General features: G+C 37.9%; 1 protein-coding gene across 1 annotated transcript in view; it reads right to left on the bottom strand.

Moving 5' to 3' along the window:
- The window catches only part of MGC147631 (acyl-CoA dehydrogenase (3J649)), a 61,260-nt gene that overhangs the window by 30,512 nt on the left and 14,548 nt on the right, over positions 1-16,200 (bottom strand). Inside the window, 2 exon segments of the mRNA NM_001079242.1 lie at positions 603-732; positions 12,442-12,562. Of these exon segments, the coding sequence (NP_001072710.1) occupies positions 603-732; positions 12,442-12,562 (251 nt within the window).

Here is a 16,200-nt window from a genome sequence, read left to right as displayed (position 1 = left end):
TATTGTGTGTAGGGACCCATAGGGTTAAATGACCCTTATTGCTTTAAATCCCTACAGGTTCAGTTACCTTAGTTGCTTGGCAGAAGGGAATGTATCTAAGTAAGTTCCTGCCTCACTTTGATATAGTGCTGGTAAAGGAGTGGCACTTCTTTTTTGCTTCCACCTGAGGAACAGGGTGGATGGCTGCTGTGAGCCCAGGGCATGGGCCAAGTTAAAGTCAGAGCACAGGGCCCAATGAATGAGGCATTAGATAGTGGCAGGTGTAGCTCCCTTTATAGTACCACTCTAGTATAAGGCAGTTAGGGATGAGCTAGATGAAGCAGTTCTGGTGAAGGAGGTATAACATACATCAATGACTGTCATGTTTGCTTCCCATCTTCACTGCCTATGGAGTTAACTAGATGTTACTGGACCCCACAGCAAATTCAAACATTAGTAATTTGACCTATTCTACCAAGATATATTAAAATTGCTCATTAATTAAATAAGGCTTTCCCGGGCCATCTAAACTCCTAGCCACCCCAGCAACCGCAGGCTCTGCTTCCTCTGTAGTTATGCCCCAATTCACTTCATAAAATAAAATATTGACACCAACTAGTTACCTTGTAAGAGCTGGTGTAGCCATGTCTGACTGAACACCAATGGCCATAGGGACCCCACCGCAGCGAATATTGCCAAGCTCCTCTGCAATTGCAATACTGTAGGAAAAGTCCAGACCCAGTCCTCCATATTCTGCAAGAATCAAAACAAAATGGTTTCTTCATACATTTAATTTAAAAATGTTAAAGCTGCATATTTTTCTTGGTAAAAACAGAAAAATAGCCTTCATATTTGAAATGTATTCCCTAATGCTATAAAGAGGGTGTACACTTTCTTTGTGTGTATATAAAGAATTACATCTACAACGTTTGTACATTTACTACTAGATTGGCCAAACTGTCCTGCACTCACAGGTACATACTATTGGGAGCTTTGCACACTGAACTTGTGTTTATAAATAATTTTGTGTTTATAAATAACTTTACCCAAACACAACTTAAGCTTTTTGAAAAGTAAACATCATTTCAAGCAATATACATCAGTTAAAAAATATGCAGCCGTTACATAATTTTGAATGTAATAATATGGTTTGGAACAATGCCTTGCCCCCTGTTCTCCTGCTGGTGTAACAGTAGTCGACTGTCCTCAGCCTGCATCCTCCAGATATCAATTCCCTGCACACGTGATGTCAATAAGAAAAGGAACATCACATTCTGAATGTTGTTTCTAAGTTGTTACAATTTGTAACAAAAATGTTTTAGTCCCTCCTCCCCTGCCAGGATATCAAATGATGCTGAAAGAGAACTGCTTTGCAGCTGGATTTCAGCATATGAAACTGGTATGTTATTCATACTTTTTGAAAAAACAGATTACAGTGATAGGTTTATAAGGGGTTTCTGTGTTGTGTGGGGCATTTTAACAAATATTGTTTTGTTTGGAATCTGGAGTTTCCCTTTAAAAATGTACCAGCCTCTCAAACCCCAGTCTATAAGACAGGGAACTAAACAAGACTTTCAAAACCTCTGGTAACAAGTAAGAAATGTCAGTGGTGTTTGGCCTAAACTAGAAGAATTGGCACCAAGAGATGTGCAAGGGTTTGATCTTATATAAAGCATGATTTTACACAAAATTATTTGTGGAGCTACTAGTAGCAGCTACTTTTTCACAGCTATTAAACACCATAGACAATACTGAGAATTGCCTCTGCTAACCATACGTAAAGACAATTATCAGTAAATGATCAGCATTGTCTATTTAAGTAGCCCTGACAAGTAGCTGCTACTAACAGCTCTGTGTGTCTTCACCCTAAAGCTGGCCATACACGTACCGGTAACATCGTCCGAAACCCCATTTTGTACGATATTCGGTGCGTGTATTGCAAGTCGGCGAGTTGACTGATATCGCAGGAGGCTGCTGATCGGCCAGGTTAAAAGATTTTGATCGGGCGCCATAGAAGGCTTATCTGCCGTTTCAGCTCTGAACGGTTAGTGGCCGATTGTATGATCGGTTGCACGAAAGATCGGAAATCGCCAGGTGTGTGGCCACCTTAAGGGCTCTGGCACACAGGGAGATTAGTCGCCCGCGACAAGTCTCCCTGTTCGCGGGCGACTAATCTCCCCGAAATGCCATCCCACCGGCGAAAATGTAAATCGCTGGTGGGATGGCATACGAGGTGGCGCGATTTCAGTGAAATGCCATCCCATCTCCCCGTGTGCCAGAGCCCTTATAGAGGAGCCTGACCTCACACGTGTCTAGGATTCACAAGTACCCACTTTAGGCTGATGGCAGACGGGGCGTAGGGCGGATATTTTCGGCAACCAGAAAAGCACTTGCTGAAAATACTGCCCTACGCGCTTTTCCGCTTGCCGAAAATATCCGCCCTACGCACTTCGTCTGCCATCAGCCAACTCAAAAAGAAAAAAAAAAACAATTGTATCCTCCAAACTCATTTGTGGGGGTTTAAGACTGGATAATATGCATCTTTTGTTAAAGTTCTGTGTGCTCTCAGAGTTTCTGAAAGTTATCTGTACTAGTGGGGAAAATACACTGACTCAGTATTTTTAAAATGCAATGCAGTACTGGACAGAACAGAAATAAAATGATGCTTTAAACATATTTTTAGAAATCCACAACCATCATTTATGAGATCAACTATGCATGACAGCCAGAGAACATGAATATTTTAAAACAAAAAACACCCAGGCCAATGCATTTTTCTGAGCTGTCAGATAAAGGGAATGCTAGTCTAATCCACAGTAATGGCAAAAAATGGCAGTGCTTCAATGTTGTGGGGCAGATTGGTGAAAGCATAATGCGCAGTAAAGGACCTAAAAAAAAAACCAGATGGCCGTAGAACTACAAACTGCATGCTTAGCAATCCCAAAATGCATTGGATCAAAGCTAAGAAATCTCAGGTTCTGAAAGCCAAAACATGATTATCCCAATCTGGAACTACTGCTTGTGCTAATCTGATTTGTAACCCCTCAGTTCCTCATGAGCGATGGTGAAGTCTGATTAGCTGTATTAATAATGGTCATATGAATGTCAGGAAAGGTTAGGGTTAATCACATTAGCTTCCCAGCCAATTATATTCTTCTTGGACGAATAATCATCTTTAGTGTGTCACTTAGCCCATCTGAGAGCCATATTAAATAGTGCTAATTAAATTCATGAACACTTGAAAATCTGTCACCTTAGTGCACATCCAAACCTGGGGGCAGCAGGTGCTGTGCTGATGCGAGCCGAATGAGTTTCCCTGGGGCTGCCCTGCTCAACCCTACATTAAAAAAGCCATATCTACATAGAAAAGGCAGTTGTGCTGTTTCACAGCCAATTTTTGCTTTATGGAAAGGGACCCTTTGGGAAGCTCTTGCAGGTAACATATATATTTAACGTCAAAATACAAATAGGCAAAGTAAGTTAGTGTCATTAGAAATGTCAAAAATAAAAAATGCATGACACAAATAGCTATATTTTGTAAACATTAAAAAAATCCTTAGTGATGGCTCTTTGCAATGCAATAATTGGGCCTTGAACTATGGGAGGGATTAGTTTGGGAGTTTAGATAACAAGGAGTGGGTTGGGGTGGGGATCTTGGCAATGGTCCCAATGTGTTCATCAATATTACAGGTATGATTTCTAATAATACTTAATTCAGCTTCTATGTAAACTGCACCATTCTGGTCTACAAATTTGAAAATTTTAACTATGGTTACAAACCCACAAGGGATGCAATTCAATCTAATATATTGTTATAAAGTGAAATCTATGACACCTTTTATTGACTGTCCACAAAGAAACTTAATTGCTCTCAGTGCTGGTTTAACAGCTCTTGTTACCAACTACATGAAGTTCACATGCCCAACACAGCAGGCTATTTAACTTTGCAAGCATGGATTGATCAAGCACATCATCTGTACATTAATATGGGCTTTGTTCATCCATCACTACAAGTATGGGCATTTAGGGAACAACTACAAGGAGGACAGTACAGAAAGAGCCGAATATATGGATTTACACATAAGTTAGAAGTAGTCGATAGACTACATGGCGCAGTGATTATACTCTACATTGATCACATCCCTCAGTTCGAACCTAGTGATATTCTCACAGCTTTGATTCATACACTTTTTTGCTTGCAGACATCATATACAATGCAATGTACGTGATGAATGAAGCAATATATTTGACACCATGGAAACACAGCATCTAGGGATTTAAGATAAATCCAAGCCCATAATTTCAAGTTCTAAGAAGACAATCAAAGCCGTGGGTTCTCACAAAAGAAAAAAACAGCACAAAGTGGCAGAGGCAGATCTTACAGAGCAGGAACTCACATCTGCGCTGCCTACAAAACTAATCATGTTAACAATTCAATACATCTGAATGGCAGACCACTCATCACATAACTATATGTTATACTATATGGTATACTTTTCATTCAAGAACTCAATGTCACCAGAAGTCACATTATCAGGTACACATGCAGATTGTTACAGGGTAAAACATATTTCAGAATCAGAGCTGAATTTAGCAGCAATGAATTTGCTCTCTGCTGCTTTTAAACAAAAGAACAAACAAAATAAAAGGAAATCTGTAAAATAGCGCAAAGCTTTTTACAAGGATGCTCAGTTTTTAAAGCAGGTAAAAACCTTTTGTTAGGGAAGGGGGAATAAGGAACTTATACATAAACCCCACTTACCCCCCCCCCTGTAAATGAAAACAAACATAATCCCTAGCAATGCCCCTGCCAGTTACCTGCTTGCCATGGGGTGAGGGGTCAAAAGGACCTTTTTTTTTGCTCTGGGGTATGAAACCCTAGCATGTAGCAGAAAAAAAAGCCTTCAGCTTTCTTGTCTCCCACAAAAACACAAATAAGGACTAAAAATAAAGAGCCCAAAGCTTACAGAGAAGTAGCTTCACAGTCCATCATGGGAGAAGCCCTTTTGTGTTGCTTATGTATATGTATGCATGTAAGTATGATTAAAATATGGAGAAGTACACACTGGAAAGACAAACCACAACAGAAACAAATACAAAATTAAGAAATTAAGTGCCATGTGGTAAGAGACACAGTTTGAAGTTCCTGCCCCACAGAGCTTATCTACAAACAGAAGGGCAAAGTGCAAAGAGGTTTGGACAATGGCCATTAGGTTCCAATTGATACAAGGGCACCCACTCCATTAAGAAGAAGGGAGGTTCTGCTTTATTATTTGGAAAGGATTCTTGGAGAGCTGTGAAGTTGTGGAATTCCCTCCCTGAACCAGTCGTACTGGCTGATACATTATATAGCTTTAAGAAGGGGCTGGATGGCTTTTTAGCTAGTGAGGGAATACAAGGTTATGGGAGATAACTCTTAGTACAAGTTGATCCAGGGACTGGTCTGATTGCCATCTTGGAGTCAGGAAGGAATTTTTACTCCTCTGTGGAAATTAGAGAGGCTTCAGATGGGGTTTTTTGCTTTCCTCTGGATATACTGGCAGAAAGGCAGGTTATATATAGGCATTATGGTTAAACCTTTTGGCTGTATGTCTTTTTTCAACCTAACTTACTATGTTACTATATAATACTAGGCAGGTTCTAATGAAAAAAGACATATGGCCATCAAGTTCAACCATAATGCCTATATATAACCTGCCTAACTGCCACTCTTTTTTAGTGGTTGAGAGAGTGTTCGCTATGGAGAAATTCAGGGATGGATTTGCAGAGGTAATTAGTTGCAAGACAGAAAAGTTTAAGAATGGTTAAAAAGAAATGGCTCAGAGAGAACTGGAGGAGACAACCAGGAACATATAGTGAGACAAGTTAGAAAATGCAGCAAGGAGCAAAGGAATGGAGGGCTTTGAATGTTGGCAGAAGGATTTTGCTTTTAAATTGCTAGGTATTTTTTCAGCCGTGAGTTTCATATATAAATAGTAAAACTGAAATGGGACTAGATAAACTGAAACCTTACTGGTAAAGTCCCAGTAAAAAAATCATACAGACATACATACATACATAGCTATAATGACCAATGCTACCTATAACAATTGAATGACGCTTAAAGGGGATATCATTATTTTGTATAAAGAGAGCTTCACACAATAATCTCTCGCCTGAGGGCTCAGATTAAAGAATAAAGAAACTTTTTTTTTTCTATCTCTAAAATGACTCTAAATAGTTGCCAGAATAACATACCTTTCTCCTTGCATTCAGTCTCATGTAGATTCTGTATCACAAGCAGCTCTCTTTTAGCTGCTTCCTAGTCTAGCGTGAAGCAGTTGAGCTGCTTGTGATACAGAATCTTCATGGGACTGAATGCAGGAAGAAAGGTATGTTATTCTGGGGACTGTATAGAATCTTTATAGAGGCTTTTTTCACTACCATTTAAAATGTTATTCTCGAACCAATAAATGTATTTTTTTAGTTGTAATATTGGTGTGTAGGCGCCATCTCAGTGCCTTGTGCCTGAGTCTGAGCTTTCAGAAAGAGCCAGTGCTACACATTAGAACTGCTTTCAGGTAACCTATTGTTTCTCCTATTCCACATAATGGGAGGAGTCCCAAACCGGACTTGGATTTCTTATTATTGAGTGCTAATATGATATCTACTGAGACCTGCTATTTTGCTACATTCCCATTGTCCTGCTGATCAGCTGCTGGGGGTGAAAGGTAGGGGGAGCGATATCATTTCAACTTGCAGTGCTGTAGTAAAGTGTCACCAAAGTTTATCAAAGTCACATGACTGTGGCACCCTGGAAATGAGGAATATGGCATGCCCAGATTTGGTAGGACAGTTTGGATTTTTACGACTGTACATCCCAACCGACAAAGCTGACAGATGAGCAAGCAAAAAGGAGTCACAACTTTTGTTTGGGATCCTATATAATTTTCTTCAAACAGGATGAAGGGACAGTTTCTAAGCTCCATCTGCATTTTATGTAGATTAAAACACATAGGGGCCGATTCACTAAAGGGTGATAAAACGAGCGCTATTTATAGCATGCGTTAAAATTTTTATCGCTTCTTATCTTTTGTGACTTACCTCTCGATTCACGAGTCATAATTAAGATGCAATGTTCTTTGCGTTATTTAACTCGCGATGAGCGTTTTTCTTGCGTTATTTTGCGCTGCGTGTGATATATTTCGTTATATTAGTGCACGATTTTACGCACGTAACCATTACTTTCGGAAAACTACCGTTCTGAAAATTACTATTTCCCTGAAAACTGGAGGATACATCACTCTAGGGCCAACACAGACTTGAATAAATCCCACTGCAAACTCCATGTTGTGTTGCCAAAAGCTCACGAACCACAATTTTCTTTAAGTACCGCCTGCCCCAAGTAGGTGTTAATATTCACACAGACTAATGCGATATTTAACGTGTTTAACGTTTCATATGTGTTTGTGAATCATGTGTTAGTATTATTTCTATTCGCTAATTAATGCAATGCGAGGTAAATAACGCATTGTGCGTTTTTTAGCTCATGCGATATGCGTCTTAACGCATTCGAATTTGATGAATCGGGACTTAATTATCGCATTCTTTTTAACGCAAAAAAGCTTGCAATAAGCGTGAATCGGCCCCATAAAGTTTTAAAGGACAAGGAAAGGTTAATATCAATTACAAGTAAGCCAAAGGCATTCTTTTTAAGTACTTACTGCATATCTAAATTCCCAGATCCCTGCTTGCTTCTCTGAGATATGGTGCTGGCAGCCTACAGCAGTGCGAACGCTACAGTGACATCACAGAAATCTCTCCCCTTCCTGTAGGTGCCAGTGGCAGCCTTCCTATTCTCTGAGCATGTGTGTAACTTGATCCTGTCTCCTGTTCTGAGCTACACATGCCCACCAGCCAATCAGAAGCAGATCTGGCAGGGGGGGGGGGGAGGGAATGAAACACATGTGCAGTATGAAGCAAGGAGGGAAAGGAAGGCAGAATACCTTTTTAGAGATGGCTGCCTGTTCTAGAAAATGTGAAGTAAGCGTGACTGAGTAAATATTTGATTAGGTGAGCCAGAAGTGTGGCGTTTTTACTAAACAATAGGAGGACTATTGGGCAGTATGCTTTTTAAATTTTGACTTGCATTCTCCTTTAAGTTTTAGAATAATCTAACACTGTAGAAAAATTGGTGCACCTGATTGCAATGACATTTTAAAGCAAACTGAAATTAAATTACCCTTGCACTTTAAATATGGCCAGCACTGACTTCTGTAAAACAGAGATTAAATACAAAATATAAATGTGTAATGTTTAATCTACACAATCAATTAAGGGTACTGCTACAATAATAATTAGTCATCTATTATTCATGCTACAATTAATGTCCCACTAGGGTCTGCCTGGAATGCCTATGAATAATATGCAATTAGTCTATGTGTAAAGTGCACAAAATAGAATTTTATTCTAATCTCCTAGGAGAAGGTAATTTCTAGCTTGATTCATGTTACTTCCTCACTGCAACATTTTACTTCCAAATGAATAAAATCTTTGTGGTTTACATTAATAATAAAATGGGTCGGGCTAGAACTAATATTACATTAAACTTTTTAGCATCGTACATAAAAATGTAAATAAAGTACATTGATAGTAAGGACACAGACAGTTTTATTGAAATGATTCAGGCCCCTTGTTACTGTTGCATAAATGATTCAAATATGAGTGAATAAAAATGTTAACAGCTGTAGCCATGGATACATGATAGCTATGTTTGGCAATATAGTCAGTATGGAGATGACACTTGCTTTGTATTGCAGCATGATTTTAGATGAGAAAAATAATATTCTATACACTTGTTATCACCTTACACCAATATCACAGTGGATTACATAATAACCAAAGAGCTAGAAGTGGCAAATATGATATTAGAACACAAACTGTATACAATAGTGCTATTTTGTATGGATATGGCCATTGCATCTCTTGTCACCAACTATATATATCTATATTCTTATGCCTGAATATCAGTTACACAGAACAAAACTCGAAATTATTCTCACCATTAGTCCCACCATTGCTAGGTCTCTATTAAGGTACAGCTCACATGATCAAGGTTGGGGACATCTAATACTCCAAACACCCCTGTATTTTTCCTATTTAATTTGTTCTTTTATTCATGATTTGGCATCTCCTGTTTTCTGCTTAAATCATGAATAATTTACAAAAGATTATTAATAATCCCCACCATAATAACCCAATATGACATGCTTTTTTTGTAATGTCTTTTCTTTCATGTTTATACAATATCTCCTTATCTATACCCTAGCATCTTGTCAAAAGATCCCACTACTCGCAGGATTAGATGTTTTTACTTAAAGATGGGGAAAGAGATCTAGTAGCTGCTTGAGTTTTATTTAATAATCCCCTTTGTGACTGTACTCATACACTTACCTTTGCTTCTAGGGTCCACCATGATAAGGGCCTTGTGAATAAAGACCAAGCATTATTTCTTCAGTGTTTACTATCACATTATTTGTAATTCTGAGCATAAACACAGGGCTGTATTTGCCTGCGGTGCCCCACTAGGCCACTCCCACCCTTACCCCCCCCCCGCTTTACTGGTTTGCTGTACTTGGCCCCCCCAAAACTAGTGTTTAATTGCAATTTGGTTATCTTCAGATATAAATATAAATATGTTTTCATTATAAGTTAATAAGAAAATTGATAGCTTTCATCATCATTGACCTTTTTCTAAAAGCACAGAATTTGCTTCAAAACTGCAGTCTTTTAATTAGTGTCTGCTTCTTTAAAAATGTAGTAATGTTGTGATGTTATATCATAAAATAACATGATTTTCAAGTCTGTGAAGACAATTTGCCTAAACATTAAAAACTTGATTTCTGATCGCCAAAATAGGCTTTTGCGCACTGTATAAATTTTTTAAAATGTTGAAAACAACATTTCGTAGCAACGTAGCAAACCATGGAGGGATCTATAATTTCTTAATAATGGGCAGTATTCCTTAACAGAACCATAGGGCGCAAAATTTTATATAAACCTGTATACAAGCCAGACATGGCAGAGGCTAACCAGTCTGGACAGGCCTTGGAATGGGGGGAGCAGGTGGCCCTTTTGGGAGTGGGACGGAGCAACTGTTGTTTAAAGGAAACATATAAACCCCTTTGATCTTGTAGGGAAAAATTAATAATATATAGCGCTGGTCTCATTCTGGGATAATAATAATGATTATCTTTAAAATTGGCCCCCTTATTGAAAACCCCCCATAGATCTGCTATGGTCCTTCTCCATGTTAAACGAGGGGTGGGTGTGTTCCAAAGGTCCCTGCCAGAAGCACAGTAGGAGGGGGAGTAGCCAGTCACAGCCCTGCAGTCACACAAGCACAGACAGGCTTCAGTTCCCTATCAGGTCAGCCTAGCTGCTGATTGGTTCCTATCCTACAGTGCAGTATGTAGAGTGCCACCAGTCCCCCTGCACAGTCTGGAAAAGGCGGCAACTGGAAGTGGTAAACAGGTGCAGAAATTTTCAATAAATCCTTCTATATTTAGAGGAGTATAATTCACTGGCACATTCTTGTTTTTTACATATACATTAATCTCTTTTAAATGTGAGGGGGGAAAAAAATCTATTGACAAAAATGAAGCTATACTGCAACCAGTAAAACATGCAGTGCACTTTTAATAACAACACACTATCTTGTCAGGAGCACAAGGTATATACATTAGTATGACAGCCATGAGGTAATGTGACAGAGATAAAAAAGGTCTCCTTGAATTTCTGACATTTTACAATAACGCCAAAAATATTAGATCCTCTTCACTCATGAAGCTTGAAGGTTATTTTAAAAGAGCAAACAGGAAAATAAGGTTTAATTTCTACACTCTTTTACTGCAAACTTTCAATGGAAATGTAATGTTTCTGCTTCTGTTTTACTCAGCGTGACTGTTCTGTCATTCATGGCAATAACGGTATATCTCAATGATTTATGCCAACCTAAGTCTAATGTCACAAAAACCTTTCTGGTTACCTGGTCACATAACTCCAAGTCTAGTAAACTTTACCAACCTGTCAGACAGTTGCTTTCCAACAGTGGGCTAGCAAGCGATCTATGATTACTTGCTATGGGTTATAACAACCAGAGGAACTTTGTCCCTATTAATACATAACCCCTATGTGTTTTGTCCCTGTTACTGTTATGGAAAAAAAGCAGTAGCAACAACATAGCAGGATTTAATATAAACCTCCCACTACAAATCACAGCAGGTATAATGTGTGACTATTATTGTGCCATCTATACTTGCCTTGCAGTGGGCTAGCACATAGGTGCCATAGTGAAGTCAGCAAAATCCCCATACAGGTAAGGGACCCATTATCCCGAATTAGAAGAAAAAGGTGTGGCTCACTACTGACAAGTACCCCAGAGTGATGCATTTAAAATCACCAGCCCAGAGACCAAGGTTGAAGATTAGTTTTACTGGGGATACCTATCAAAATGGCAGACCTGGTGATGTGGCCTTTCATTATCCTTTAATCAAAACCTTTTTTAGGAGTTTTGGCTTTTTTCTGGTTCCATATCTAAGGTCCACCTGTATCAAGATTTTCGATTTTGTATAACTTGTGTTAACATATTTGCTTAATTTCCTAAAAATCCATAAAACACTGGAGATGTAACCATAAGCCATAACTGATATATGCCTCTAATACTTTTTGGTGCAGCATTTATTGTGGTATGGTTATATTAGTATGGCTACAGGGGAAAAGGCAGTGTTCAAATTTCAGTCACAGTGGATTGCAAAACTGTTTAGATTTCTCCTGACAATATTGTTTTCTCAGTAATCTTCTTTCTGCTGTAATCTTATGCTCACTTAGCCGTGTCAGCATATTCTCTGCAAGCAGCTGGGAAATGGGATGTAACTGGATTTGTGATACTAATGAGCTTGGCAATAACACATCATCCAAAGTTGTATTATGTATACATTAAAGCTAGGAATATGGGGTCCCCATTAAGGGGTGGGCAGATACTAATAGTTAAAATGACAACATTGGAGTTTCTACGATCAATGGTCATAGCGATACAATAGTGTCTGGGAAGGATGACTATCAGAGATGGAAAATTGGTCTTGTTACCGTAAAACACTGACATATGGCTGACTGGCAATTTCACACATATTGACTAAAAAAGTCACACTCTGTGGGAAACACCAAAGGTATTGAACACATTACATAAAGCACTGGGGAGTTCTGAATTTAACAGAATTGTTGGTTTACATCCTAAAAGTTCTGAACTCATTGCAGCCCTGCATTCTTATCAATATTAAACAAAAAAAAAATTACTATGCAGATTTGAAATGTATTTATTTGTATGGCATGGTAATAAGGACAAAAATAAGTTAACATTTCTCTAGACTGATAAAATCAATTATATTCCATAGAATGTAAAAGATTTAAAATAATTGCATATACCTGTTGGTTTATTTACTCCCAATATCCCAGCATTGCCAAGGATTTTGAAGACTTTGTGAGCTGGGAACTGCCCAGCATCTTCCCATTGGTCGACATAGGGATTAATCTCAGTGTCAATTATCTGTGAATGAAAGAGAATATGGATTCACAATCTCATTAGTGACCTGCTGCTTGTTCTGCTGACTTAGCATACATTAATTGCAGTCAATCATTGCCACACATGTATTTCACTTAATAATGTATCAGTAATTAGTAACCATAGTGATATTTCTGCAACTTGCTAGTTTTAGTGCATTATAATTAATATTCCGAAAGGTGTGGTTGCCTCGTAAAAACAAGCAATTGCTTTCAGCAAGGAATCCAACTATGCAACATTATGTTTTACTAGTGCGGGCATTAGCAAACTACTTACATTAGAATAAACAGTTCAGTTTTACCAACTGCATTCATTTTGAGACTGAATTTTTCCACCTTCTGCCATCCTACCAATGTTCTTTCCTGTGATATAAACCACAGTCCCGGATTTGATGGATATACGGATATTGCTATGCTAAATGTGCTATTGGTGTGATAAAGGAAGGGTAAAAGCAGGAGATACATTGGTACATTAATCAATTTTGTTTGTAAGATGCTGCACCCAAAAAATCAGATATCATCATAACTCTAGATGTTTCTTCTGCTTAGAACATTGAATAATATCAGAGACCTTGCATATATATCTTTTGGTAATTATGTAAATATGACACAACACAGACCACCAGGTCATACCATATTATCATCCCACAACAGACCTGCAATAAACTGTAATATGTTCATTTATCACATTCTCTCAGGATCCTAACACTTTTTGTGAGCTAATTCTCTCTTGCAAGGAATGTTTCTCTCGGTCCCTATGAATGCAATGGTGATTAGAGATCATCAATCTTTTCCCTTCAAGCAGCATAACAACTTCCATAGACAATAAATACTCACTTGTAATAATACATATCTAATAACAGTGGATATATGGAATAAGAAGAATAGTTCCCCTGCTAAACAAAATCCTTTCGCTGATTCTCATAAGGAGTATTGTGCCACTTTGACATGTGTATTAACATTCAGATGTACAATCTGTGAAGGAAGCGTATAGGACTGTTCACATACTGTATACTGTGTATAAACTTGCACAACAAATTTTGGAAGAAATTGCAATTTGTAAATATAAAAGAAACCTAGACCTAGTAAACCTAGTAAGTCACTGAAAATTTGAGGTATGACCTGTAGCCTTATGATTATCCTTTGTGCAGAGGTAGAAAATGGTCCACTACGAACAACCCCCTAGAAAAAATACCACTGGGAACAACTATTAAAAACAACTATTTAATCTACCATAACAGATTTAGAGTACAAAAAAGACAATATTTCATGGGTGTGGGGCAGTTGATAGTATTTCCAACAACTGACCCCTTACATATTTTGATTTAATTGATGTACCTTGAAATGTTAATACCATAAATATATATTTTTACAAAGTAGGAAGTAGGAAAATATGCTTCCGTTAATGGACATTAAAGGCATTTTCCAAAGCTTGTTTTAATCACCATGACATCCAATTAAAGAAAAGCCATTTTATCTTCTTGTCAGAGGAGGGATTCAATTACAATTGCTATAGAAGGTAATTGCAGTGGACAAGAGTTCAGAGTGCAAGAAACTAAAATATGCTGCATAGCATAGCTCAGATAAGATGCTATGCTGTGCCCTTTACAATACAGAGACATTAAAGCAAAACTGCTATATTAAATGACACGTCAATCTGGTATTTGTCATCTGTAATGTGCCCTGCTGTTCAAATATCAACAAAGGACCTTTTTATTAGCTGTGATGTTTAATACATTTATACTTATTAGAAGATTTCTTTCTTTCTGTAACAGCTTCCTTTAGATCATTTAACCAAAGATGATGCAATAGTAATATGGGTAACATTCAGCAATCTGATCGGAAAGTCAGAATCACCCAATCCATTTTTGTGCATGGGACCCTAATAGAAAGATTTTATGTCAAAATCAGGTTATGCAATCTTCAGTGATACGGAATGGTGTTATAAATATTGACATCTAACTGTCTTGAGATTTTTATAATCCCTTTGTCAGCATACATGGCAAATAAATAATTCAGTTTGTATTTATATAGCTATACAATTAGAGAGTCCCTTTAGTCGTGGCTCAGAGTTATATAACTTGCTTGATACTGGGAACAGAGAGAAAATTGAGTGTATAGTGTGCTTCAACAAGGAGTAAATTAAAGACTGTATACTAAAGGCTATCGGGTTGTCAGTATGGTAGATCTGCATTTGGTTTAAAAAACGCAGTGCAGATATAGGGGCATATTTATTATAGTGTGTAAGCCAACATCACCAATGATGTTGCCCATAGCAAGAAACCAGATCTTTGCTTTGTTTTCTAACTTGTAGGTGACCCTTCAAATTAAATTGCTGATTGGTTGCCAAGGGCTTACACTATATAATAAATATGTAGAGTCTTAACAGGATTTGTGGTACTGGCCCTGAAACCTGACAGGCCACTAACTGCTCTAAACACATTAGTGTCATATCATTATCTGCGTCCAGAGTTCCCAGTAACATAAAAGGGCAAAGGACTATTAAAAGGGCAGTGGATGCAAATGCACCAGGGCCTGCCCACAATTTGGCCCAATGGTATGTGGAAATGTTGAAGAATGTATTATGGTCTCTTGAGGCCAAGGTTTAAACTATTTGGCCATAATTCCAAAAGACATGTTTGGAGCAAAAATAACACCGTAAATTAAGTTTTTTTTGTTTGTTTGTTTTCTTTTTAACTTTGTCTCTGACCCCTTCACCAAACTAATAGTCTATACAATTTGCACAGGAAAAAACTCGTAGCATTTCTTCAATTAACACAAGAAAAATATTTGTCTTCCACCTCTCCTTCACTCTCCACTAGCAGAGTAGTTAATAATTATGCAGCTACAACCTTACATTGCTCCCTGATTCTTATTAAATGTAAGTGCGCGTCCTTATTTTCCCTTTCGTCTCTTTGCCAGACATCTCTGTACTGCAGTACTTTCATTCTATGCAGAAACCTGCTTTAAGGCTGACCTTAATGCCCTCTGGAAGCTGCTATGAATTTCACCCTGACAAATATGTTATTTAAAGCTAATGATAAATATATGAATAAAGGGGTTAGGGTTGATCAACAAAACCACCACTTATTTTGACAAGCAGCGTGACTTATAGATCTAGCTCAGAGCTACTCAGACTGCTTAATTTGCTTGATGCATTCTCCACCTAACATATATATTAAGACCACTAGATGGCAGGGTTTGGTAAAGACCTACTTATAAAGGTCTGATTTATAATGTACTGTACAATGTTATGTTTATGAAGGGTACAGGTTTAGTAATTATTGAGCTATAACTATTATATAACTATTAGCCTTTATTTAATGCAAAGTAATGCAGTTTTATATGTTTCTCTTCATAATAAATGATGCCCCAGGTAACTGCCCAGTGTTTTGGTTAAAGGACTTAATCAAGTTGCCATACAGGTTAAAGGGTAACTAAAGCAATACAAGTTAACTCTAAAGATTATAAATGCTATAAATAGGGTTGTGTGCCTAACCACAGATACAAATGTCACAATGCATGCCATCAAAGTTGTCTATCTTGCTGACATACTGTAGGCTGAGCTCCTTCTTACACACCCAACATTAGTCAGTGATAACTCTTTAGCTATGGCTACTACAG

This window comes from Xenopus tropicalis, chromosome 6 (assembly GCF_000004195.4).
Source record: "Xenopus tropicalis strain Nigerian chromosome 6, UCB_Xtro_10.0, whole genome shotgun sequence".
NCBI classification, from domain to species: domain Eukaryota; kingdom Metazoa; phylum Chordata; class Amphibia; order Anura; family Pipidae; genus Xenopus; species Xenopus tropicalis.
The sequence above is the reverse complement of the archived record's forward strand: the minus strand, read 5'-3'. Positions and strand labels throughout refer to the sequence as shown.